Source organism: Notolepis coatsorum, assembly GCF_963971535.1.
Source record: "Notolepis coatsorum genome assembly, chromosome: 5".
Classification (NCBI taxonomy): Eukaryota; Metazoa; Chordata; class Actinopteri; order Aulopiformes; family Paralepididae; genus Notolepis; species Notolepis coatsorum.
Genome location: NC_140169.1, coordinates 46,079,677 through 46,107,154, shown reverse-complemented (window position 1 = coordinate 46,107,154; position 27,478 = coordinate 46,079,677). Strand labels below are relative to the sequence as shown.

General features: G+C 44.3%; 1 protein-coding gene and 1 long non-coding RNA gene across 2 annotated transcripts in view; both read left to right on the top strand.

The window, feature by feature from the left end:
• Positions 1-1,640: 1,640 nt before the first annotated feature.
• On the top strand, positions 1,641-10,678 carry LOC311228567. The gene is made up of 2 exons (XR_014619673.1): positions 1,641-1,777; positions 10,436-10,678. It is a non-coding gene; the product is annotated as an uncharacterized lncRNA (long non-coding RNA).
• Positions 10,679-11,971: 1,293 nt separating this feature from the next.
• Positions 11,972-27,478, top strand: part of gpr161b (G protein-coupled receptor 161b) — a 31,367-nt gene continuing 15,860 nt past the window's right edge. Inside the window, exons 1-4 of the mRNA XM_084315201.1 lie at positions 11,972-12,159; positions 13,858-14,245; positions 17,189-17,898; positions 24,615-24,722. Coding sequence (XP_084171327.1) covers positions 13,902-14,245; positions 17,189-17,898; positions 24,615-24,722 — 1,162 coding nt within the window. The 5' untranslated portion in view covers positions 11,972-12,159; positions 13,858-13,901. The remainder of the gene's footprint in view (positions 12,160-13,857; positions 14,246-17,188; positions 17,899-24,614; positions 24,723-27,478) is intronic.

The following is a 27,478-nucleotide window of genomic DNA, read 5'->3' as shown; positions in this document are numbered from 1 at the left end:
CATCATGGAGGAATTACAATCAGGCTTCAGAACAAATCACAGCACTGAAACTGCCCATACTAAAATAGTTAGCGACCTCAGGCTAAACTCAGATGCTGGCAAAGTCTCAATTCTTGTCCTATTGGACCTTAGTGCAGCGTTCGATACCATTGACCTTAATATCCTGATCAGTTGTCTTGAAAGACTGGTTGGTTTTTCCGGTCATTGGCTCATAACATACATTAAGGGGAGAAAGTTCTATGTTAAGCTTGGAGACAATGTATCCGAGAAACATGACAGCAACTTTGGAGTTGCACAAGGAAGCTGCCTTGGTCCATTACTCTTCTCACTATATATGCTGCCCCTCGGGGACATCATTCGAGACCACAATGTATGCTTCCATAGTTATGCTGATGATACACAGCTTTATATCTCTGCAGAACCAAATAACACTACAGCAAACATTACAAACTGTCTGTTAGCAATAAATAAGTGGATGAACAATAACTTCCTAAAATTAAACTAAAGCAAGACCGAAATCCTATTGATCGGCCCAAAAGCGAAAAGGGAAGTGCTGTGTGGAAACCTGGGGAGTCTGACATCCTATGTAAAGACTGAGGTTACAAGCCTAGGTGTCATCTTGGACTCAGACCTGACCTTTAACAGTTTCAGTGCCGGCCAGTTAACATTGAAAACCCTGTTGAGTGCCATCATCCACTTCAATGTTAGCGTTAAAAACGCCTAATCTATGTTTTAAATTATGGCTATGTGTCTAATCTGCCCGTCGCTTATCAATGACTTGTTTGCAGTCAACATTGTCAAAACGGATAGTTTTTTAATTGGTTCATATCCTTTTTATAGCATTTCGAAAAGCTATCGTTCTCTCAAACATTTTCTGAAAATTTAAAGATTCCCCCATAAACGGCATTTATTGGAATATTCTCGAATACACTAGACACGTTGTCATTTGTCGGCCTATTTATGAATCGTTTTCAAATAAACGCTAGATTATCGATAGTATATGTGTACTTATGCACGCTATAGACGCGAGCTGAAAAATCTAATCTCTCGTTTCCTCAAGATCACACACACACACACATACACACATAGGGACACGCTGTTATCTCAGTGAATACAGCTCCGATTACCCCAAGACTGGTAACATAGACTCCTTACCTTAGATCAGATGTTCTCCAAAAAGATTATTCCAATTCCTGATCGCCATTCCAAATATCGATCACGCTTATTGATTGATTATTGGCTGCTGTAAATATATATTCCACACTGCTTTCCGTCTCGCGATCAGATCCCTCTTGATCAGACAGCTCGCCAGCACAATGGAGCCAGTTGGCTCCACCTCTACAGATCTACAGATCCCAGGTCAGTCTAATCGACTGACCTGCAGTTACTCAGGGATAGACGATAGGGGGCGCTTTTTTCCCATCTGAGCTCCTGGAGGGGCTGCTGTACCAACGGGAAACTCGGTTGATTAAATATGAATTCAGATCGCTAATAAAAAAATAAAACGACATTTGTCGTCGTCGGCACTCAATGTGTTAAGTCCCATATTAATAAGGCCATGAAAACGTCATTCTTTCACCTAAGAAACATAGCGAAAGTAAGACCATCCTGCACTGTCTGACCTCTCTGTTCGCTGCAGACAGGGAGCGTGGCCAGGCCGGACTGGACCTTCCTGCACTGTCTGCCCCGGAAGCAGGAGGAGGTGGACGACCAGGTGTTCTACTCGCCCCGCTCGCTCGTCTTCCCAGAGGCGGAGAACAGGAAGTGGACCATTATGGTGAGGAGCATTAAATTCATCGAGGCCCGGATACATTGATCCATCACAACACGGAGACGAAAGAGACAGCTGTTGGTTTGTTTTTAAATTAAGATAAGATATTCCTTTATTGATCCCCTTGGGCAGTGTGGGGTACAGGTATGGGCAGGGTAATAGTAGAAAGACATAAATATAGGCAATACAATTATAATAAAGATGAAAAGAAACTGTGTAAACAATATAATTAACTCTGAATATGATTGATTGATTGATTGATTGATTGATTGATTGATTGATTGAAAACTTTATTAACAGATTGCAGAATGGGTACAATACAGTACGGCTCAATACACACAATTGTTAAGGGGATGCAGACTAGAGAAAGACTTTCGTCTTGTTTACATCAGGGTCCCCCATTTTCAATTCATCATAATATAAGAAAGTAAAGTGGTCCGCACACGGCGACCGATGTTTTAAGCGAGGCGACCGAAAGAATCTTTTATATATATTTTTTAATCCTCTCTTTCTCAGATTTTTTTCTGTTTTTCTCCCTGTCCCAATTTAGTCGTTGTGCCAATTCCCCCCCTCCCCTACCTGGTTGTTGTGCGCATGTTCCCCCTACTGGTCGGTACAAGGGAACCCTGAAGTCCACCACATGCTTCCTCCGACACATGTGGAGATAGCCAGCGGCTCTCTTTTCACCTGGCAGCGAGGGCTCTCATTGGTGAAGTGTAACGCGTGGGAGGTCACGCTGCCTTCCTCAAGTCCTGCCTCCGCTGAACAGGCGCCCAGACCTGACCTGTGGGCATCGCTGTCCACAACGCCAGATTCCCACCCATGACTTGCCCTCCCCCTAACCCAGCCAAACGGGTTAGTATAGCGATCAGTCCAAGCCTCAAGCAATGCTGACTCCGGGAGTCGAGACCGCAGCCTCTTGCATTGGTGACGAGCGCAATCTCCGCTACGCCACCTGACCGCATTCGACCGACAGAATTCTATCGCCTCCATTGTTATGAATGAGACAGCCTGTTCTGAAGGTCCAGATTAACACTGAAAGTCTGCGTTTATTATTTTGTATAACTTATATATTGTTTATATATATAAGATATATATCCTTTTTGTATATGGATATATAGCCTTTTGTATATGTCCCATTCTTAACGCCGTAGGCGCCAGCGCGCGCGCCCCTCTAGACATGTTCAGAACATGCCCGGACAAGCCCAGAGAGAGCGCATTGATCTGTGTGGGTGAACAGGCTCAGTCCACAGGAAAACTAACAGAGTGAGAGAGAAGTAACGTTTTGGCGCAGTTGTAAACAGACAGCCGAACGGCTAATTAGATACAACCATAATATTGTCGAGCCACTATTGGCACAGTATAGTGACTTGTGTAAGCGAAGTAACGTGGAGAGACTTATAGTTGAACCCAGCGACGTTCTGGATCTAACTACTTATTGAAGACTTCCTTCGGGTTAGCCTAGCAAAGGGGCTAACTAGCTATCACCCATGCCAACAGGCTTTTGGACTAATAGCTATTAATCCTGCCATCGGGCGCTAGGAATACAAGGACCGGTCCGTACGAGACCCTCTTCCCCAGCGACGACAGGATTATCCCACCAGTCTGCAGTTCTCTGGAGTCGGAGCTCTAGAGAGAATTACCGTCTCCATCTACCATCTTGCTTTTCCCTGTGCTGCTTCGCTCCGCCTTACTCCATTCAGAGCTCCAACGGTCGGGTACCCGTAGTATAGGAACTATCGTTACCTCGGACATTGTGGCATTGATATTATAGTAGTAACTGGAGATCTGTGTTTATATTCTATGTATGTTTTCTATTAATATTAAAGTGATTGTTTAACTCGGTTTCACTGTCCCCTCGCAGTTAATGGAGTGTCCGCCATTTTGTGTAACTATATTGTCTGGCTAACTAATATCTTTAGTAGTGGTCTAATCTAAACATTTAAATACAGTCAGGGTTGTGTAGCCCCTTAGCTACACAGCCCACATGGCAGGAGATTTTGAAGCAACGGTCGCGCAGCAATTTCTGTCGCCTCGCTAAAAATCGCCTCGATCCTATTTTTTGAGGCGACGGCACAATGAGGAAATAACATGACTTCTACAGTAGAAGTAGTACAGAAGTTCTACTGGTGTATCATTTGTACACCAATAATTTATCAATACATTCATTGATCAATAACCTACGTATTATTACCATGCTACTTATGTTCATTATTATTAACAGGAACAATTTAAATAAATAACGTTAGTTGGAGAAGCTATAGTGGCCGCTTGTCATTAACTAATAAATTGACAATGCGCCACAATGCACCTACTAGTGTTTTTATACTCTGGTAACAAAATAAGTTGTGTATGTTGACAGAGTTTAATGTCCAGGCTGCAGCTGAGTTTATAAGGTTTATTGTCCAAAGAAATGATGGTTGATAACAGAACAGCGTCTTCAGTGAAAAAACATCCTCTCTCAGCTGCATAACAATACTTGTCCAATCGGTGCCTAGTGAACGTATTGTAGCGATCAGTCGTGCAGTAATGTCAGGAAGAATGAGGAGAGGTTGTATTCGTATATGGTGGTTTAATTCCAGCTCAATGTGGGGTTTTTTGGAAGCGGGAATATGGGCACGTTAGCCTAGCTTAGCACAAATGAATGGAAGCGGATACGGATCACTAGCCGATTCTGGGAGAGGTGTTTTTGGCCAGCAGCTAGGCTAGCTGGTCCGTATCTGCTTACATTAATTTGTGCTAAGCTAGGCTAGCTTGCCGCCGGGTAGTTTTCTACTGAACGCACAGCGAGGAAACTGGTATCTATCTTCTTGCCTGACTGGAGAAGACTAAGCACATTTCAATAATGTTAGCGTGTTAATGAAGTAGGCCTACTAGTTTTTTTATTTATTTTTTTTTTCCACTTTTTCTCCCATTTTCTATATTTTCTCCCATCCCAATTTCGTATCATCCAATTCAACCCTCCCCTGTCACGGACGCTGTTTCTTGCCTCCCACTGGCCGGCTGCAATGTGGACTAAGTCATACATAGCACAAGTCCCCTCCGGTACTTGAGGTAACAGCAGTCGCATCTTTTCACCTGCGCAGCTCGATCTTTCAGTGGCGAGGAGTAACGCGTGGGAGGCTCACGCTGCCCCCGACACTTCCTGATTCTACTGCGCAGGCGCACCAACCGACCTGTAGGAGTCGCTGTCCACAACGCCCGATCCCCACCCATCAGTTTCCCACCCCCTAATACAGCCAATGTGTATTAGTACGGACGACCAGCTAAACTGAAAGCAAATGTGGAGCGCTGGGCTCGAACTGACGAGCCCAGCGTCTCCAGCATTTCGTGGCGAGCGCCTTGCCCACTACGCCACGTAGCCGCCCTGTAGGCCTACTAGTTTTACAATTATTATTATTACTACTACTATTGATTGATTGATTGATTGAAAATGTTATTAACAGATTGCAGAATGGGTACAATGGGGTGGGGGGGGTGGTTGGGTAGGCGGGGTAGGGGGGGGGGGGTAACTGTACATTGGATTATCGACGAAACCTTACTTGGTCCCAAGTTCAAGTTTCTTTATTAGTTGACATGCAGAAATACAGAATACCCTCACATGGAATGCTTGGATCATACACATACAGCTCATTACAGTAATATTCCACAATTATTACATTTTAGATAGTAATAATGGTACAGAGCATAAAAACACCTACATGCGCTTTGATGATGCATGTAGGGCTAGCCTTGAGACAAACATACGTATTCACCACCGCAAACAGACTGGCAGCCGACCTAGGCGGCGCCATGTGCGGAAGGAGGCGGGAGGGGGTGTTGCAGGGCTGTTGGAGGGGGGTATCTCCCTCACACACGAGGCGAGCCAAGAAGAGGGTCTCGTGTATTATTGGGTTAGGACATTTACTGTACATTGGAGGGGGTTGGGTTAGGACATTTACAGGGGCCAGTTTCGAATTGCAGTCTCCCGTAGATGCTCTTTGAGAGTGGTTTTGAAAGTGGGTAGTGATTCACATTCCTTTACAGCTTTGGGTAGGGCGTTCCACATTGATGTAATTGCGAAACGTGTTTAGTCCCTTGTTTGAGCCGAATCTGGGTTTAACATGATTTGTGGAGCTCCCTCTGGTGTTGTGGTCGTGGTATTCACTGACCTTTGGGAAGTATTTTGACATGTACATGGGTACCTTAGTGTATCTTGTAGACCAGGCCCATTGCAAGTTGCTGTACTCTGTCGTCTACTCTAAGCCATCCTAGTTTGTCAAAGTGGGCAGGGGTGAGGTGGGTTCTAGGAGTAAGGTCAAGCAGTAGTCTGGCCAGTTTGTTTTGTGATGTTTGTAATCTTGTTTTTAGCGCCTTTGAGGTGCTTTGGTACCATGAGGTGCACGCATAGTCGTAGTACCCTTGAATGAGTGCTCCTGCCAGAGTCTTCAGGGTATTCTTGTTTACCAGAGAGGAGATCCGGTACAAGAATCGAGTTCGTTGGTTGGCTTTTTTTATTACATTGGATGCCATTTTGTCACAGGAAAGATTAGCCTCTAGGATGGAACCCAGGTAGGTAATTTCATCTTTCCTTGTGACAATATTGTCACCCACTGTAACTGAGAAGCCGTCGGTCTTGCTGAGTTTGTTATTTGAACCGAAGAGAATGGACTCTGTTTTGCCCATGTGTAATGATAGTTTGTTGTCGGCGAGCCATATGCAGATTTTGCCTAGTTCCAAGCTGAGGGTTTTTTCAACCTGTAACTTGTTCTTGTCAGAGACCAGCAGGGCTGAGTCGTCCGCGAACAGGAACAAGTTGCAGTCACAAGCTGACGACATGTTATTTGCATAAATTAGGAACAGAAGCGGTCCTAGTATGCTTCCTTGTGGAACACCACAGTTCACTGTGAGGGGGGGGGGATAGGGTACCGTTTACCTCTACCATCTGTTCTCTCCCCTCCAGGTAGGATTGCATCCAGCTCACTGATAGACTATCAAAACCAATTGCTTTTAGCTTGTCAATCAGAATGGAGTGATTGACAGTGTCGAAGGCCTTTTGTAGGTCCAGCATGACCATGCCGCAGTATTTGCCCCCGTCCACCTCTTGTTTGATGTGGTCGTTCAAATAGAGAAGGCATGTGTCAGTGGAGTGGGATGTTCTGAAGCCAGATTGGAATTCGTAGATTAGATTTTTTTCCGCGAGGCCTTGTTCGACCTGTTCGTATACTATTTTTTCCATGACTTTCGAGATGGAGGTAAGAATAGAAAAACAGGGCGGTAGTTGCCTGGGTCTAATTTGCTGCCCTTTTTGTGCAGGGGGGTTACTCTCGCAATTTTGAAGTATTTGGGTATGTGTCCCTGTTTTATGGAGAGGTTTATTATGTGTGTGATGACTGGGGTGATGGCGGCTGCTGAGTCTCTGAGGAATTTGGAGGGGATGTTGTCATGGCCAGTGGCCTTGTTCGGTTGGAGGGCGCTCAGTTTTTTGAGTACCTCATCGGTTGTTACCATTTCTAGTTTTAAATCGTCTTTGCTGACCCCTAGGTTTTTGTAGTAGGCTATGATGTGTTCTACCCCATAATGCCCTGAGTGGGAGGGTAGTTTGTTTACCAGTGTTGTGGCTATGTTTGAAAAGAAAATGTTTAAGTAATTGGCTACATCCCGCTTGTCTGTGAGGAGCGTGTTGTCCGTCTTTATGTTTATGTTTGAGAACCTGGTTTTAAGTTTTTTACTGCAGCCTAGTTGATTATTGAGTAATTTCCAAAGTTCACTGGGTTTATTTTTGTTTTCCTCAGTTTTGTCATTGATGAAATTCTTTTTTTCAGTTTTAATCATGGAGTTTACGTCATTTCTTAGTCTGTTTCTTTGCAGTTTGAGTTCAGTCACGTGGGCTTGCAGTTCACTGCTCAACTGACTGACTTTTACGAAACTCAGAGCATTTTTTTTCTCTGGTTTTCATAGTGGTCAATATTTCGGAGTGCATCCACGGCTCAGCGCGTACTATGACTACTAGTAGTTTCTAATATTAGTTTGCAGTTCAGCACACTTGATGTGATTCAGGGGAAATGGTCCCTGCTGTTTTATTCTGTGTTCATGGAGTGTATGATGTCAACTGTGTTTGATTGATTGATTGAAAACTTTATTAACAGATTGCAGAATGGGTACAATACAGTACGGCTCAATACACACAATTGTTAAGGCAGGGCTGTACAGTGCGAGATATATGTTGCACGTGCTACAGCAACATCGGCCTGTGCGATGAATGGATTTACTTCAGTAGCACCCGTGCGATAGGCATTCGGTTCATATCGATACTCTTATTTTGAAAATCCTGTGGCAAGTCTCATCTCCGCAGAAGCGCAGCTCCAGCCATAATATCTATGGCTCCGGCAGCTAGCAACGTTCAGTTCATATGATACTCTTATTTTGAAAATCCCGTGGAGTCGACTCGTATCCGCTCGGCTCTACAGCACAGCGCGCAGTAGCGTCTGGAACACAGACATTGCAACAGCGACCCAACAGCGACCCAAAACAAATCCCTGCTGTTTTATTCCGCAACGGGTCAAATGCATCTAACATGCTTTGCAATCCTCACCATTCCATGTTAAAGATCGAAATTAACGTTACGTTAGCGTAAGCTAACAACAAGCTGTTCAGAGCCATATAGAGAGAACAGCAGACGGGCAGAGTGAGGACTGGGAAGGAGGGGGGGGGGGGGGGGGCAGACAGTCTCCCTTCTGTGTGTGTGTGTGTGTGTGTGTGTGTGTGTGCGTTTGGAAAGATCAGATGAAGTCAGACGAGTATATTATATTGATAGTAAATGTACTGAGGGTGGAAAGATAATTTTGATATTTAAACATAAAAAATACAATACATAATAAATGTATTCATGATCATCATGCAACATAAAACAATTGTAGGAACGGTTGCGTGTTGTGAGTTCCAAAAAAATATACTTAATTAAAGTTTAAAGCTCAATATATCAAAACGTGGCACTTTACAGTGAACAGGCGGTCTATTTGTATTCAAAACAATAGATTGTTTTTCCTTTAAAAGACTGGAAGAGGTAAAAATTAAAATGTCAAATGATATTTCCGTAGCCTTTTTTGAGTTGATCTAAATGTTACTGATTGTGTTAAATTGGCTTATGATATCGTCTCATATCGATTGCAGGCACCTGCATCGTATCGTATCGTGGCAGATATCGGCAAATATCGTATCGTTGTCCAAAGAATCGATATCGTATCGTGATGAAACTGGTGATTCCCACCCTATAGTAGAGTCCATACACCCAACACAAAATCCCATAATTCCTTACACGTAACGTGTCTGGCTGTGTGACGTCAACTTGTCAGCATGAAAATGACAGCCAAACATGGCACTGCAACTAAATAACACAAATACAATAGGCACATTTGTGACTGTTACAAATATAACACGTTTTATACTTGTGCTACGCGATTTTGGCCTGTGCTACAAAACTATCAACCTCTGTAGCACCAGTGCTATGTGCAAAAAAAGTTAACGTACAGCCCTGGTTAAGGGGATGCAGACCAGAGAAAGACTTTCGTCTTGTTTACATCAGGGTCCCCCATTTTCAATTAATCAGGACATATATGACACACATGACATACAGATAGACAGTACTGCTACATCTATACATTTATGACATACCAGATTTGCAAATACAGTACTGTTTGTGATACAAAAAGAGTCCAGAAAAGAGAGTATATACATTTGACGTAAAAACTGTACATTGGAGGTGGTTGGGTGGGTGGGGTGTGGGGGGGGTTTGGGTAGGAGGGGTGGGTGGGGAACACTGTACAACTGTACAAGCAAAACTGTACATTGGAATATTGACAAAACCATACTTGGTCATTTACTGTACATTGGAGGGGGTTGGGTTAGGACATTTACAGGGGCCAGTTTCGAATTGCCGTCTCCCGTAGGTGTTTTTTGAGAGTGTTTTTGAAAGTGGGTAGTGATTCACATTCCTTTACAGCTTTGGGTGCCTCTTCTCTCTTCTCTTCTCTCTAACTGTGTGCCTCTTCTCTCTTCTCTTCTCTCTAACTGTGTGCCTCTTCTCTCTTCTCTTCTCTCTAACTGTGTGCCTCTTCTCTCTTCTCTTCTCTCTAACTGTGTGCCTCTTCTCTCTTCTCTTCTCTCTAACTGTGTGCCTCTTCTCTCTTCTCTTCTCTCTAACTGTGTGCCTCTTCTCTCTTCTCTTCTCTCTAACTGTGTGCCTCTTCTCTCTTCTCTTCTCTCTAACTGTGTGCCTCTTCTCTCTTCTCTTCTCTCTAACTGTGTGCCTCTTCTCTCTTCTCTTCTCTCTAACTGTGTGCCTCTTCTCTCTTCTCTTCTCTCTAACTGTGTGCCTCTTCTCTCTTCTCTTCTCTCTAACTGTGTGCCTCTTCTCTCTTCTCTTCTCTCTAACTGTGTGCCTCTTCTCTCTTCTCTTCTGTAGCAGTACTGTCTATCTGTATGTCATGTATGTCATATATGTTACGATGAATTGAAAATGGGGGACCCTGATGTAAACAAGACGAAAGTCTTTCTCTGGTCTGCATCCCCTTAACAATTGTATGTATTGAGCTGTACTGTACTGTACCCATTCTGCAATCTGTTAATAAAGTTTTCATTCATTCATTCATTCATTCTCTCTAACTGTGTGCCTCTTCTCTCCAGGGACTGATGGTGTCGCTGCTGACTGACTACACACCACAGATTCCCATGCCAAAGTTTTAACATCAGCCTTCACTGGCAGATACAATACGTACAGTCGTATGACTCTCTTGAAGGAGGGAGCAGTGTTTTAAATTAGCGTGTTTACTGTACGAGGGGAAAGTGGGAGTAGCCAAATACATTTGTATGATGGAAATGTTCAAAGTTTTGAGTGTAAACAAATAAATGTGCCTTTGTCCTCAAGCATTTTTGTTGCAAAGTCATTGATTGATTGAACATTTTATTAACAGATTGCAGAATGGGTACAATACAGACAATTGTTAAGGGGATGCAGACCAGAGAAAGACTTTTGTCTTGTTTACATCAGGGTCCCCCATTTTCAATTCATAGTGACATTATTATTATTATGACTTTATTCACTGCCGACTGGGAACATGCTAAACAAAGTGGTTGTGTGCCATCTAGTGGACTGAAGCCCAGACAAAAACGCTCCTTTCAGATGGGCTTGGTGGAGAATGACGTGAGGGAAGCTCTGATCTACGTTGGTGGTCCAGAGCGCTGACAGTGACGCAGCTCCTTCATTCATAAAATGAAAGCCTACTAAGAGTCACTACATAAATTGTAGCCTACATTCATACTGGTATTGAGTCGTTACAAACACATGCCTCAACAATGCACCACGCCAAGCATGCTTCAGAAATATTTATAGTTTTGTAGTATTTTAGAACTTTTAATTAAATTAGCTAGCGAACGCTATTCAAATGTAATGCCCATAGCAAACAACTTGTATGTTTTAAGATGGAGAACTAGCTAATGTTCCCTTGTCAAATTAGATTTTTATTTGATTTGTATTGTAAAAGTTTACAAACATTAAGTCATAACAGTTCATATAACAAAGAACTAAAGAAATGTCATTTAGGTATTGTTGTTCTTATTATTGTTGTTGATGTTGTGTTGTTGATGAAAATTTTAAAAAATTTATCAAAAAAATAAATGTCATTTTGGTGACTAACTTCTTCAGACAAACATTTCCAAGTACATTTTAACTACTGACGTGCATTTCCTGTTTGTTACAAATTTGACACAACATTCAATTTCAATGAGAAACAACTTTAAAGATGGAGTTGAAGTAAGAAAGCGGAGGAGGGGGGGGGGGGGGGCATTGTACTGTATAGTATATTGTATTGTAACTCAGTTACTTCTACTCTGCATTGTACACTGTATATATGTATATATTGAACACTTTTTGTCTACGTACTTGACTTCTATTTTATACTTGCTATACTTATTTTATATGTATCTATTTTTGCCCCTAGCACAGTCTCTGGAGCGAAACAGAAAGAATCATTTTGTATAAAAGTATTCTGTACTTCTGGATGACAACTAATAAAGAAACTTGAAACTTGGGGAGGGGGGAGGAGGAGGAGGGGGGAGGATGAGAAGGGGAGGAGGAGGGGGGAGAGAGAGGGGGGAGGAGGAGGAGGGGGGAGGATGAGAAGGGGAGGAGGAGGGGGGGAGAGAGAGGGGGGAGGAGGGGACGCCATTGCACCGCAGCGGTTGAACTTCTGCTCTGGATAATAAAGTAAACTATGTTGGTGACGGAGTTAGTGAGTGAGTTAGTGAGTTAGTGTGGCGGTGCAGTAGTCCTCGGTGTGTCGGTGTGAGAGAGCAGCAGCAGGATGCAGGAGGACGGGGGGCCCCGGGGCCACAGCAGCGCAGAGGAGCCGGTGAGCAGGAGATCTGTTGTTGTGTTTCTGGAGACAATGGAGAAAGTTACCGAGTAGTTACCTTCACTTAGCTTAGCTTAGCCTCATGCTACATGAGCTAGCTGCTAGCCGCGAGCTCCACTGAGCCACTAACACCAGTAGAATACACAACTATCAGACATGTTACTGTAAGTGCTGCTCTGAGATGTACTGTAATAACATGAGTGGAACAACGTGTCTATAGTTCTATATTCTGACAGAACCGCCTCGTAATAAAGTCATGAGAACTGGTGTCGGGCTCATCTTAAAAGTGATATATACTTATATATATATAGGAGTGATCCGTCTTGATAACGTTGGATGTTACCTTATGAACGCAGATGTTCTTTGTTTCTTTTCTTTTTTTGTGTGCAAGAAATCTTGTTGTTAATAAAGGCATAGTTCACTCTTTTGGAACCCTAGCCCTATTTGCTACTTACCAGGGACCCTGATGTTTGATGATTGATTGATTGAAAACTTTATTAACAGATTGCAGAATGGGTACAATACAGTACAGCTCAATACACACAATTGTTAAGGGGATGCAGACCAGAGAAAGACTTTCGTCTTGTTTACATCAGGGTCCCCCATTTTCAATTCATCAGGACGAAAACAAGACGAAAGTCTTTCTCTGGTCTGCATCCCCTTAACAATTGTGTGTATTGAGCCGTATTGTATTGTACCCATTCTGCAATCTGTTCATAAAGTTTTCAATCAATTCCATTCACCTGCCAATGGAAAGACACAAAGTACATAATTGATTCACATATTGATACAACAGCCCTTCATGACCAAAGGTGAGGTTAGAAAAATATCTGTTGATATTTTTTTTGCCATTCTGGCCATTCAGAAAGTCATACAATTAGGTTAATCGAAAAATACATTTTTACATCATTGTGTCTCCTCCTGTAGTGTGAAAAAACATGCATTCTCATAAATATTACGATCAAATCTATTTTGTACTAAAAATATAGACCTTGATGATACATTTGAAATTGGTTTGGTTATGATCATGTTATTTAAATTTTTTCATGGTGAGGTTGACATTTGCATGGAATTGCCCAGGTGCTATTTGAGAGTGGTTTTGCCCTCCTCAGTCAGCTTGTACAGACGGGAGCTCGACCCCATTGACTTTGCATTGGTTTGTGGATAACTAGCTGGAGCTAGAATGAGGAAAAGACATTGTTGTTGTAAGTTAGCCAATGGAGCAGGGGTTCCAAGAAGTATTCCTTTAAAGGAAAACTCCAACATTTTGGGAAATTTAGCTTATTTGCCATCTACCCTGGAGTTAGACAAGCAGATACCCTTTTCTTCTCTGTGCATGCAGTAGGAGTAGGAAGACGTTGGGGAACTAGGCTAATGGAGGAACCTACTTCCAGTGACTGACGCTAAGCTAGGTTAACGGTGCGCGTCTTCCTACTCCTACTGCATGCACAGAGAAGAGAAAAGGTATGTGTCTTCTTGTCTAACTCCAGGGTAGATGGCAAATAAGCTAATTTCCCAAAATGGATTTTCACTCTCCCTAGATTGGCTCAAATGTCTGGGATATTTGTGACGGTCATTTCACTTGTAGAGACTAGCATCTACATTTGCATTGTGACTATGAGAAGAATCAATGTTGGAATGCTAGGAAGTATAACTTGTGTAGAAAACCGTGTCATGTCGTTCCCTCTCTGCCAGTCCCCGGCTATGCCTTCACCTCCCCGGCGACCCAGTCTCTCACCATGAACACCAGCAAGAACTGCAGCGCCCTGGAGCATGGCGGCGGGCCGGTGGTGCTGGAGTCCATCTCCATCGGGACCATCACCCTCCTGGCCTGCCTCGGGAACCTGCTGATCGTGGCCACTCTTTATCGGAGGCCCTACCTGCTGACCCCCAGCAACAAGTTTGTGTTCAGCCTGACTGTGTCCAACCTGCTCCTCTCTGTGCTGGTCCTGCCCTTTGTGGTGGTCAGCTCGGCCAGGAGGGAGTGGGTGTTCGGCGTGGTGTGGTGCAACTTCACCGCCCTGCTCTACCTGCTCATCAGCTCTGCCAGCATGCTCACTCTGGGGGCCATCGCCATCGACAGGTCAGTCTGCACGCTCTCCTGGCTGTAGGCGTGGCCGTCTGGCTGCGCCTTGGCTTGGTCTGTCATGATGGTCCAAACTCTGGTTCTTGGTAGGCCATACCCGAATTTAAATATGAACACAGGATCAAATAAGTCTGTGTATTAATGTCCTTTAAAATGAGAATCCAACCAAAGAAAAATCGGACATTTTATTCCTGTGATCGCAGACAGGTTTTATTCCTGTGATCGCAGACAGGTTTGGTTTTATTCCTGTGATCGCAGACGGGTTTTATTCCTGTGATCGCAGACAGGTTTTATTCCTGTGATCGCAGACAGGTTTTATTCCTGTGATCGCAGACAGGTTTGGTTTTATTCCTGTGATCGCAGACAGGTTTTATTCCTGTGATCGCAGACAGGTTTTATTCCTGTGATCGCAGACAGGTTTTATTCCTGTGATCGCAGACAGGTTTTATTCCTGTGATCGCAGACAGGTTTTATTCCTGTGATCGCAGACAGGTTTTCTCAAAACTTGAGATTGTGATCGACCGGAGAACAAGGGCTCTAATCTTCAATGTCATCAACGGACAAAACCTTTTATTTTGTATAAACTTTTACCTAAATATGACCTTTGTTTCCATCTTGTATTGTAGAATCACCCTGCGTGTTGTCACCATGTTGTCACCATGTTGTCACCATGTTATTGACACCATGTTCACTAACTGCCCCTCCCCCTCGCCTAAATATTAAAGGCAACCAACTTGTGTCTAACCACGCCCAACTTGCGTCTAGCCACGCCCCCGCGGTGACGCGGCAGCATTATATGCCAGTAACCGCCCCTTATTCAGTATCCAGAAATAGCTCAATTGGCAACGCTGCATGGCTGTGGATCCTACGGCTCGTTGCTGGCTAGTTCGATTCCCTTCAATTTTTTTTTTTTTTTTTTTTAACGTGTATTCGCATTCTTTCGCCGTTAAGTTTAGGCATAACTTTAAGCATTGTTTCGGAGTTGGTTAAGGTTAGGCATTGTTTCGGAGTTGCTTAAGGTTAGAAGGGTTAAGTTTAAGGCGGTTAGGTGGTCGAGCGGAGATTGCGTTCGTCACCAGCCCCGGAGCTGTGAGCTTGGTTCGCCTGTTCGAATCCAGCTCACAGCTCCGGGGTTGTCACCAGCTTGGCTGGCCGTCTGCACTGATACAATTGGCTGTATCAGAGGGTGGGAGAAGCTGGCGGGGTGGGTCCGGGTCGTTGTAAACAGCGACTCCTACAGTTCGGTCAGGGCGCCTGCTAAGCGCGGATTGGACGTGAGGGGGATAGTGTGGTCCTCCCACACGCTACGCCCTCTCAATGAGAATCCGCGCTGCCAGGTGAAAAGAAGCGGTGATTGGCTGGACGTGTGTCGGAGGAAGCACGTGGTAGCCTCCACTCTCCCAGATGATCTGACTGTGGGGGGTAAGTGCGCAGCGATCAGGAAGGGACTGGGAATTGGCATACGACTAACATTGGAATGGGAGAAAATCGGAGGAAAATGGAGGGGGAAAAAGACCAAAAAAAAAAAGAAGAAGGGTTAAGTTTAGGCGCTGTTAAGGAGCTGGTTAAGGTTAGAGTTTGTCTTAGAGAATGGCAATAGACAGCCTATTTCCGCGCTGCCGCTCTCTCGCGCTGCCGTGGTCACATGGGCGTAGTGGCCAATCAGAGAAACGCTAAACACAAGTTGGTTGCCTAAAATATTCACGCCTCCCCCTCAGGTACTATGCAGTGCTCTGATAGGTCACTAACTGCCCCTCCCCCTCCAGGTACTATGCAGTGCTCTGATAGGTCACTAACTGCCCCTCCCCCTCCAGGTACTATGCGGTGCTCTGATAGGTCACTAGCTCTGCCCCTCCCCCTACAGGTACTATGCAGTGCTCTGATAGGTCACTAACTCTGCCCCTCCCCCTCCAGGTACTATGCAGTGCTCTGATAGGTCACTAACTCTGCCCCTCCCCCTCCAGGTACTATGCAGTGCTCTGATAGGTCACTAACTGCCCTGGCCCCTCCCCCTCAGGTACTATGCCGTGCTCTGATAGGTCACTAACTGCCCTGGCCCCTCCCCCTCAGGTACTATGCCGTGCTCTGATAGGTCACTAACTGCCCTGGCCCCTCCCCCTCAGGTACTATGCAGTGCTCTGATAGGTCACTAACTGCCCTCCCCCTCAGGTACTATGCTGTGCTCTGATAGGTCACTAACTGCCCTGGCCCCTCCCCCCAGGTACTATGCCGTGCTCTGATAGGTCACTAACTGCCCTGGCCCCTCCCCCCAGGTACTATGCCGTGCTCTGATAGGTCACTAACTCTGCCCCTCCCCCTCCAGGTACTATGCAGTGCTCTGATAGGTCACTAACTGCCCTGGCCCCTCCCCCTCAGGTACTATGCCGTGCTCTGATAGGTCACTAACTGCCCCTCCCCCTCAGGTACTATGCCGTGCTCTGATAGGTCACTAACTGCCCTGGCCCCTCCCCCTCAGGTACTATGCCGTGCTCTGATAGGTCACTAACTGCCCTGGCCCCTCCCCCTCAGGTACTATGCCGTGCTCTGATAGGTCACTAACTGCCCCTCCCCCTCCCCCCCAGGTACTATGCCGTGCTCTGGTTGGTCACTAACTGCCCTGGCCCCTCCCCCCAGGTACTATGCCGTGCTCTGATAGGTCACTAACTGCCCTGGCCCCTCCCCCTCAGGTACTATGCCGTGCTCTGATAGGTCACTAACTGCCCTGGCCCCTCCCCCTCAGGTACTATGCCGTGCTCTGATAGGTCACTAACTGCCCTGGCCCCTCCCCCTCAGGTACTATGCCGTGCTCTGATAGGTCACTAACTGCCCTGGCCCCTCCCCCCCAGGTACTATGCCGTGCTCTACCCCATGGTCACTAACTCCTCCCCCCCAGGTACTATGCCGTGCTCTACCCCATGGTCACTAACTCCTCCCCCCCAGGTACTATGCCGTGCTCTACCCCATGGTCTACCCCATGAAGATCACAGGGACCCGGGCGGTGCTGGTCCTCTCCTACGTCTGGCTGCACTCCCTGGTGGCCTGCCTGCCCCCGCTGTTCGGCTGGTCCTCCTTCGGGTTCGACTGCTTCAAGTGGACCTGCGTGGTGTCCTGGCACCGGGAGCCCGGCTACACGGCCTTCTGGGTCACCTGGTGTGCCCTGCCGCCCCTCCTCGCCATGCTGGTTTGCTACGGGGTGATCTTCCGCGTGGCCCGCACGAAGGCGCGCAAGGTGCACTGCGGCACGGTGGTGCAGGACCAGGGCGCCCAGAGGAGCGGCCGCAAGAACTCCAGCACCTCCACCTCCTCCAACGGCAGCCGGCGGAGCCTGGTGTACGCGGGCAGCCAGTGCAAGGCCTTCGTCACCATCCTGGTGGTGGTGGGCACCTTCCTGCTGACCTGGGGGCCGTACGTGGGGGTGGTGTGCACCGAGGCGCTGTGGGGGCAGGGCAGCGTGTCTCCGGGCGCAGAGACGCTGGTGGCCTGGCTGTCCTTCTGCAGCGCCGTCTGCCACCCGCTCATCTACGGCCTGTGGAACAAGACGCTGCGCAAGGAGCTGCTGGGGATGTGCTTCGGGGATCGCTACTCCAGGGAGTCGTCCAGCACGCGGCCGCGCACCGCGCGCCTGGTCAGCATCTCCACCCGCATCACAGGTAGCTCCTCCCACGGCGCTCTGGTGTGCGCTTGACTTCAACTTCTTCAAGTTTTGTTTTATTTGTCACATATAAGGTACATGTACATTACAGTGAAAGGCTTGGTTCTGTGTGAGCCTCCTGAGATTCAGAGATTGTGCTTCAGTTCAGACAGTAAAAAAGTTAAAAGAATAAACACCAAACACTATACAAAATATACAAAACGAAAGTACAAAATGCAACAAAAAGCTCAAATGCACATTATAAGTGTACCCAACATGAAATCATGTTTCATTACATTTAGTCATCATTTAATTCAATCATAATCCAAAGCGATTTACAAGACGGGTCAGCAGGAAGGTACAACTCCATCAGCTGAGTGACCATGTTCATCAAACAGTGAAACTTGGGTGCTGCAGTCAAGTCAAGAGTTTTATTTGTCACGGCATACAAGTATACAATGAAATGCGGGGGGTCTTGCCCGCAACGATGTGCAATACAGTGGGTACAAGTGTACAACATATAATAGAATCCAATAAAAAACAACATTGTGCAATAAACAGGTAACATGGTGGGACATCTCGGTATCTGTACATAGTTATTTACAGAGCATGTAGGACATGCTAGGTCCTTTGGTAGTGCAATACACTACGAAAGTGATGAGTGCAGAGTAGTAGAGATATGTTAGTATAGTAGGTAGTAATATAGACATAGTAGATTAATTAGTGGAAGAGTGCATGATAGTAGAAGACTGTAAGAAGAAGGTGTCAGCAACGTGGACTAACTCTTGCTCTGTGTGACAAACGCTTTGGTGTGCGCTTGATTTGATGGTATTGTGGTAACGCTTTGGTGTGCGCTTGATTTGATGGTATTGTGGTAACTCTTTGGTGTGCGCTTGATTTGATGGTATTGTGGTAACTCTTTGGTGTGCGCTTGATTTGATGGTATTGTGGTAACTCTTTGGTGTGCGCTTGATTTGATGGTATTGTGGTAACTCTTTGGTGTGCGCTTGATTTGATGGTATTGTGGTAACTCTTTGGTGTGCGCTTGATTTGATGGTATTGTGGTAACTCTTTGGTGTGCGCTTGATTTGATGGTATTGTTGTAACTCTTTGGTAGGGATGGGTACCTTTCACATTTGAACCGATACGGTACCGGTATCTGTGAATCGATACCGGTACCCAACGGTACCTTTTTTCTGTACTTTAGTCGAAAAATAATTATTTACCTACCTCAGTCGTAAAAAAATAAAATCAAAACTTCAAATAACTACAATTTCGACCATTTTCGGCTTGCCATTGCTCCGACTGCTTTGTTGTGAATCAAGTCAAATCCTAGGTAAGCGTGTATTGTGCTTGTGAACGTTGACATGAAAAGAAAAAAGGTAAAAAAAATGTATTTTTTTCTTTTCTTTTTTTTGTATCTCACTTGAATCGATACTCTGTAGTACCGACGTGTTTCGGTTCGGTACCTTAAAAGTACCGAATTCGGTACCCATCCCTACTCTTTGGTGTGCGCTTGATTTGATGGTATTGTTGTAACTCTTTGGTGTGCGCTTGATTTGATGGTATTGTGGTAACTCTTTGGTGTGCGCTTGATTTGATGGTATTGTTGTAACTCTTTGGTGTGCGCTTGATTTGATGGTATTGTGGTAACTCTTTGGTGTGCGACTGTGCGCTTGATTTGATGGTATTGTGGTAACTCTTTGGTGTGCGGACTGTGCGCTTGATTTGATGGTATTGTGGTAACTCTTTGGTGTGCGCTTGATTTGATGGTATTGTGGTAACTAGGGATGCCCGATCACGTTTTTTGCCACCGATACCGATCACCGATCTTCTATGAGCCATATCGGCCGATACACTGCCGATACCGATCGTTTTTGGTTTTGTTATAGATAAATAAATATATATAAAATAATCTAACCCTAACTAACCTTACTGTCATGCACTTGTCCTAATATACTAACTAGGGATGCTCGATATTGGCTTTTTTACCGATACCGATATTCCGATATTGTCCAACTCTTAATTTCCGATACCGATATCAACCGATACCGATATATGCAGGGTTTCCCACCCCAAAAAACGGAATAATTTCAGGTAACTAATCATTTCACTGGATATATATATAACAAATATTGTTATTGTTTTTTTCTTTTTTTAAACCGATACCGATATTTTCCGATATCACATTTTACTGCCGATAATATCGGACATCCCTAATACTAACCTACACTGTAGCACACAACACTTTGATGAACATTGTTACTCAGCTGATAGAGTTGTGCCCTTCCTGATGTGCGCTTGATTTGATGGTGTGGTGGTAACTCTTTGGTGTGCGCTTGATTTGATGGTGTGGTGGTAACTCTTTGGTGTGCGCTTGATTTGATGGTGTGGTGGTAACTCTTTGGTGTGCGCTTGATTTGATGGTATTGTTGTAACTCTTTGAGGGATTAGGGGTGCACCGATGTATCGGTCGGGTATCAGTATCGGCCGATAAGTGCCTTGTTGACTGCAATCGGCCTATCGGCCGATAAGCTTGAATGTGCCGATGGCAGTAACCGATAAATATCCATCAATTTGTGTAGCGTCAAGACAAAAAAAAGTTCACTCGCGACCTGCACAACGCCGCCCCCGGCCCCCACACACACACACACACAAGCTACTGCATCAAAGTTACTACTTATGATTAACAAGGCATTCGTTTTGTGGCATTAACGTTATATAGTTAGTGTTACACGTTCAATAACATCAGCATATTATTTACCCGAACGTAGCAAGCGTTCATACTAGCTCAGTTCCTTCCGTTGCTCACAGAGCCCTGAGTTGTACCCATTCTGCAATCTGTTAATAACGTTTTCAATCAGACACATGTATAGAAAGGCTTTGTTTTATTATAACATTAGTTGCAGTAAAATCATTATGCCTCGTTTAAGTCATCCTGCGGAGCTAAAAGCTAAACGTCAGCCGTGCCGTGTTGTTGTTCTAGAAAACCTCTCGTCAACTCAAAATCAATGGCGGACAAAAGCCGAAGTAAAAAATGTATACGCGCTTGCCGATTGGTGGTAACAGCAGAGGCGGGTGCAAGCGGTGTGTGACGTAATTGGCAGAATCGACTGTCAATCAAAATTTCATTGGTTGAGACAATAGTATCTAGCTGCAGCCCAGCAGGTAGACCATGCTGGGAGAACTAGTAGCTAGCTGCAGCCCTGCAGAACATACTGGGAGAGAGATAGTGCTATTTCTTGATGTTTCCTTTTTTTAAGTAAGTAAAGAGGCCTATGTTCATATCGGTGAGCACAATTTGTAACACAAATATACAGTATACAAAAATAAAAATATTACAAAAAAAATATATTTAAAAAATATAAAAAAAAAAATTGTTGCCACAAATATCGGAATCGGTATCGGCCGATTGTGTTAGTTGAACAATCGGTATCGGTGGCAAATTTTCATATCGGTGCATCCCTAGTAGGGATGAGCACGAGTTAGGACTGGGCGATAAAACGATAACGATAATTATCGCGATATTGGACGCCACTCATTGGACGCCACTCACGAAAGTTGGGTTAACTCGCCGACGCTTGAGCACCAAACCCGAGAAAAGTATGTTTTTTTTATTTTATTTTTTTCACTTTTTCTCCTTATTTTTCTCCCATCCCAATTTCGTATTGCCAATTCTCCCCTCCCCTGTCTTGAACGTTGCTAGACTATGCCCCCCACTGGTCGGTTGTAGTGAGGATAGAAGCCTTGCATCACGTGTCCCCTCCGGTACACGAGGAGGCAGCCTGTCGCATCTTTTCACCAGACAGCTCGATCTCTCAGTGGCGAGGAGTAACGCGTGGGAGGCTCACGCTGCCCCCGATACTTCCTGTCTCTGCTGTGCAGGCGTCCCCCAACCGACATCTGTTCTTAAAAAAAATATATATTTAATTTTTCTTTTTTAATACTTATAACAATATAGACTTATGGATATCGAGTGATATAACATTATCATGTCGTTATCGTGATATCATTTTTGGCCATATCGCCCAGCCCTAGCATGAGTAATGTTTTCCCAGATCGAGCGATCGCATGAATTACTGAAGGGTAGTCCTGGGTCATATATCGTGAACCTTGATTCAATGGATATTTTATTAATGCTGCTCATAGCGGAGCCAAGTTAGCTGAGCGAAGTTAGGTTCATATTAGCGAGCTCCAGCTCAATCAGTGAGGAATGGGACTGCTGAGCCCGATGTCTCTCTCTCTCTCTCTTTCTCTCTCTCTCTCTCTCTCTCTCTCTCTCTGTCTCTGTCTCTGTCTCTGTCTCTGTCTCTGTCTCTGTCTCTGTCTCTGTCTCTGTCTCTCTCTCTCTCTCTCTCTCTCTCTGTATTGCTGATACAGCGGTTGTGTGGAGATTAACCTAATTGATTTTATTTGATTAGGGATCCCCATTAGCTGGTGCCATAGCAACCAGCTAGTCTTCCTGGGGTCCACACAAAAAATCATACAAAAACAATTATTATTGCAAAACAAAATGATTAAAAGTCAGTACTCAACACACAATGCATAATGAAACTAACAATTACGTAAGATGGCTAAAATTACATGCAAGCAAAGAAACAAACAAAATACTTTACAGTGTTAAATACAATTTAAGATTATTTTAAAAAGTGAATCTACTGTAAATGCAGCAGCGGTTTTGAGGCAGGTTATTCCAAAGAGTCAATGATCTAAAAATAAAATATCTCCTTAAAGCGTTAAAGGTCAACCTCCACGTTGTATTTTTGTTCAATAAACAATGTGGACTAGGCCAACAGTGACTTTCATGAAGAATTGGAAAAAAAAGTATTGAAATTGACCCAGTTTTAGCGTTTTTATCAAAACATTTTGTCTGCCCAACACAATCACCACGCACGTGCATATTTTAATCAATGGTTCATAACGTGCGCGTGTAATGTCGTCACAACAGGTGTTGGTCACCAGGGGGCTCTGTGAGTCACAGGCAGTAGCAAGGAGGCGGAGCATTATTTCCGGCGTTGGGTGCATGATGCGCATGCGCTGTGATCACACCAGGCAGCCAACGCCGGAAATAATGCCGTTTTGAGCAGTTTATAAAAAATATTTAAAATGTTTATTAGCAACGCAGAGCTTTCAAACCAGCCCGTATCTCTGTCCGAAACCCTCGTGCAACTGTGAGTACATTTGAAATGTCTCTGTGATACTTGTATAACGAACGGTTCGGCCAGAACCAGTCCTTCATGGTAAATCTAGGTTGGTTTCCTATTAAGGCGCAAGTGACTGTGGATTCACTCGGTGCATCAGTCACGAAAGGGGCTATGATGAGCTTGGCAAGCCAGAGTAAAACACAGTTTTCATTCAATCAATAACAACATTAACCAGACTCTCGTTGTGTCTATTATGCTAACGCTAACGTTACCTCATTGTGTCTATTCTACAAGCTTTAACGTTACCTAGCCTCTCGTGTCTATCTGCTAACGTTAGCATTAGGCTAACTAACGTTACCACTCGTCCCTAACCCCAACAACAAGCGTAACTAATCAGCAATCTTTTTGTCAGACTAAACTCTCCGCTCGGTGGCAAATTGTGTTGATGTCGGGTTTGTTTCATCAATAAATGAGGCAGAATACACAGTGACTGTATCCTTTTTTATTGCACTTGTTTCGTGCTGCAAACATACATAAGACATCCTACGTGAGACATTAAAGATGGCGGCGTTCTGTTTTCGTTCAGACTCTCCAGACAGTGACGCGTCTCTCTTCTGACCAATCAGTGGTCTGCAGTTTTTCACGTGACATTTCTGGAGCTCTCATGCTGATCACCAGCAGCCCCGCCTCCCCACACGGAGACAAACTGAGTACTTTATTTTAGTGGAAAAGCAACATTAGATTCGGCTCATTAATATGCACCTGTGTCCTGTTGTGACGTCGGCGTTTGATAAGCTTTTTTGATTCGCGCGTGCATGTTATTCGTGCGTGGACCTTTTTAACTCTTTCAGAGTGGCATTTCCGGTGTCAAATGGAAAAAAATAAATAATGAAATTATATACCAATGATGTAAACTACCCATAATTGATCAGTAGGGTTTAAGCTGGAGGTTGGCCTTTAATGAACTTAATGACTATATCCATAAAACTATATCGTAGGCAAAATTGTAATACTTTAAAATTTAAATATACTTATCAATGCAATTCTCTTTTTTGCACCGGACTGTATAAATCCTTGTATATCTTCCTGTACATTTTACTGTATATTTTTGGACTGTATATTTTAGAATGTATATCTTTCTATTCTTCCTAAATGTTCATTGTGAGCGATCTGTGGTGCTGAATTTCCCTCAGGATCAATAAAGTGGTCTATCTATCTATCTATCTATCTATTGTGGAATGGTGGAATGAACTACCCACCCCAGTTAGGACAGCCGAAACACGTCCAATCTTTCGCCGTCGACTAAAGACTCACTTCTTCAACCATTATCTGAATTAAAAAAAAAAAAAAAAAAAAAAAAAAAAAAAATCTAACCCTAACTAACCATACTGTCATGCACTTGTCCTAATAAACTAACCTACACTGTAGCACTCAACACTTTGATGAACATTGTTACTCAGCTGATAGAGTTGTGCTCTTCCTGATGGCTTGTCGTACAGAACTTGTAAGTCGCTTTGGATAAAAGCGTCAGCTAAATGACTAAATGTAAATGTAAATGTATTGTATTGTAACGGCTGTTGTCTCCCTGTAGACCTGGGGATGTCTCCGCACCTGACGGCCATGTTGGCGGGCGGGGCCCAGCTGGTGGCCCCTGGGAGCAGCACGGGGGACACAGGCTTCAGCTTCACTCAGGACTCATGTAAGTATTGAAACAAATCATTACGGCATTATGTCTGTCTGGGAATTCTGTGGGAGGAGGTATTACGATGGCACAGCCTGACGTAATACCATCTATGGATCGGGCCAAATCTCCTCTTTCCAATGGCAGAGTTCAATCTGGATTTAGTATCACCAGGCGGTGCAGGAAGAACCGAGAATGAAATCTACTGTATGTACAGTTCCATTCTTATAATGGATATGGCTCCGCCATTTTGGATCGGATTGCAACAGGGATTGTTGCTAAATGTTCACAGAAGGTAGACACACTAACTGCTCTCCAATCTATGCCAATAACGTTCAGTTTTGTGGTAGATAATCCCGAGAAATAAGAGAAATAAAAAATAATAATCAGGAAGTCATGCGGCTGGGAAAGGGACATTTCAACGCTCATTGAGAGCTCTGGATGCCCTCCTCATATGACTACAAAACTTTTAGCAACGCTAATTCAAAACAGCGGATATTTGCTAAATTATAAAGACATAGGCGGTCGGGTGGCGTAGCGGAGATTGCGCTCGTCACCAATGCAAGAGGCTGCGGTCTCGACTCCCGGAGTCAGCATTGCCTGCGGCTTGGGCCGATCGTCATACTAACTCGTTTGGCTGGGTTAGGGGGAGGGAAGTCGTGGGTGGTAAATCTGGCGTTGTGGACAGCGACGCCTACAGGTCAGGTCAGCGTGACCTCCCACGCGTTACACTTCACCAATGAGAGTCCTCGCTGCCAGGTGAAAAGAGAGCCGCTGGCTGTCTCTGCACGTGTCGGAGGAAGCATGTGGTGGACTTCAGGGTTCCCTTGTACCGACCAGTAGGAGGAACATGCGCACAACAACCAGGTAGGGGAGGGGGGGGGGGGAATTGGCATAACGACTAAATTGGGACGGGAAGAAAAATAGAAAATCAGGTGGAGAAAAAGAGGATAAAAAATAATAATTATAAAGACATTCCATGAACTAAAATCTCACTAATAACACTTTAACTTATTGGTAAACAAACATATTGCTGAAAATATACACTATGACTGCTTTTGTGACATGGTTAGGGTCTTTACTCTTGGATACATTTAAAAAAAAAATGCAACATTATGTCATAGTCTAGAGCAGTGTTTCTCAACTGGTGGGTCGCGACCCAAAAGTGGGTCGCAGGGCCATTTTCAGTGGGTCACGGATGTGTGTGCTAAAAAAAAGGGATTTTTTTTATTTAAATTTTTTTTTTCACTACCTATCTTTGTGAAAGTGGCTTCTCAGCTCTGGGCCCTATTCCCCGTACCTGGTTCAACTAAGTCGATCAAGAGTCCCATTATCCAGATTCAATTAACCAGATGTTTGAATCCGCGCTTTCCCCGTTCCTCGAACGCTGATCAGTCTCGTTCATTCGAACCAGACTTGATACTCAGGATAATTGCGCGCGGCCGCTTCAGCTGGAAAGACAGCAGATGTCGATCGCAGAAATCCTGATTTTCTAACTGCATTGATTGATTGATTGATTTAAAACTTTATTAACAGATTGCAGAATGGGTACAATACAGTACGGCTCAATAGCCTCGCCGACAAGTTAAATGCATAATCTATAGGCTAATTTTAAGTCCCTCATTACCCCAATCAATCAGATTATATTTCTTTAAATGTGCCTGCTGGCAGTAGGTTTATGGATTGAATAATCAAATGAGATCTTGCTAGCGAAAATAATTAGTTCAACTATTTCAGAATAAGGATACGGCTCTCTTATCCATTTATGGATGTATGGTGGATGTTTTATTTGTCTGGCACCGTGGTCTGATGGTTTGTACTTATGTCTTTCACGCGGACGACCCGCGTTTGAATCCCCGTCTTTTCTAATTTATTTTCTTCTTTTTGCAATGTAAATACTCCAATTTGGTGCACTTTGAGAGCTATATAAAGAATGACATCCTCAATGCATGTAGATTTATAATATTTTAACTTAAAACTAGGCTACGTTTGCGTATATTCATTAATATTATATTCCAAAAAAAGTATATTGGAAACGCGGGGTCTCGAACTAGGGTCGTCCGCTTGACAGGAGTGAGCACTAGCCGTTGCACCACTGTGCCAGACGGGATATATCGATTGTGTATCCATCAATACAAGAGTCACGTGTTTCGAATACTTTTCTTTTGAATGACGTTTTATCTCTTTATTCTCAAATGCATTAATGTGACGTCAACGGCTCATTCAATTGCTCAAATCCGTCAAACAGCGCATCTCATTCTCATCAGACATTTTAATCCCAGTTACAATATCACAATAACGTGTGAGTGATGATACAATTCAACAATCCTCAGATTCCTCGTAATTCATAATCCACAAAAACCACAATCCACGCATAGACACTTCAATTTTATGCTTGAATGAAACACAATCCGGGCGCTCCGTTAAGCAAATCTACAGCGGAGAATATATGAAACTAATCAGAGCCAAACGGCCGATAGGTTTCATTCATTAAAAATATCCCAGCGGGATTCACATTTGCAATGCGCCGTTATTAAAATAACCACATGCAGCGTGTATCGCGACTCCGAGCGCCGTATATGACGTGCATTATTTTATTTAGGACAAAGTAAATCTATAGGCTCAATATGATTTATTATCAACATTTAGTTCTATTATTATACATTTCAAAAGCCCCCTCTAGGAAAACGAAGCACAGAAACGTAATTCAGAATGGTATAATGCAGATCCTAGACTGTGAGAATCATTTCAGGAAACGAGCTGTCACTTCTTTG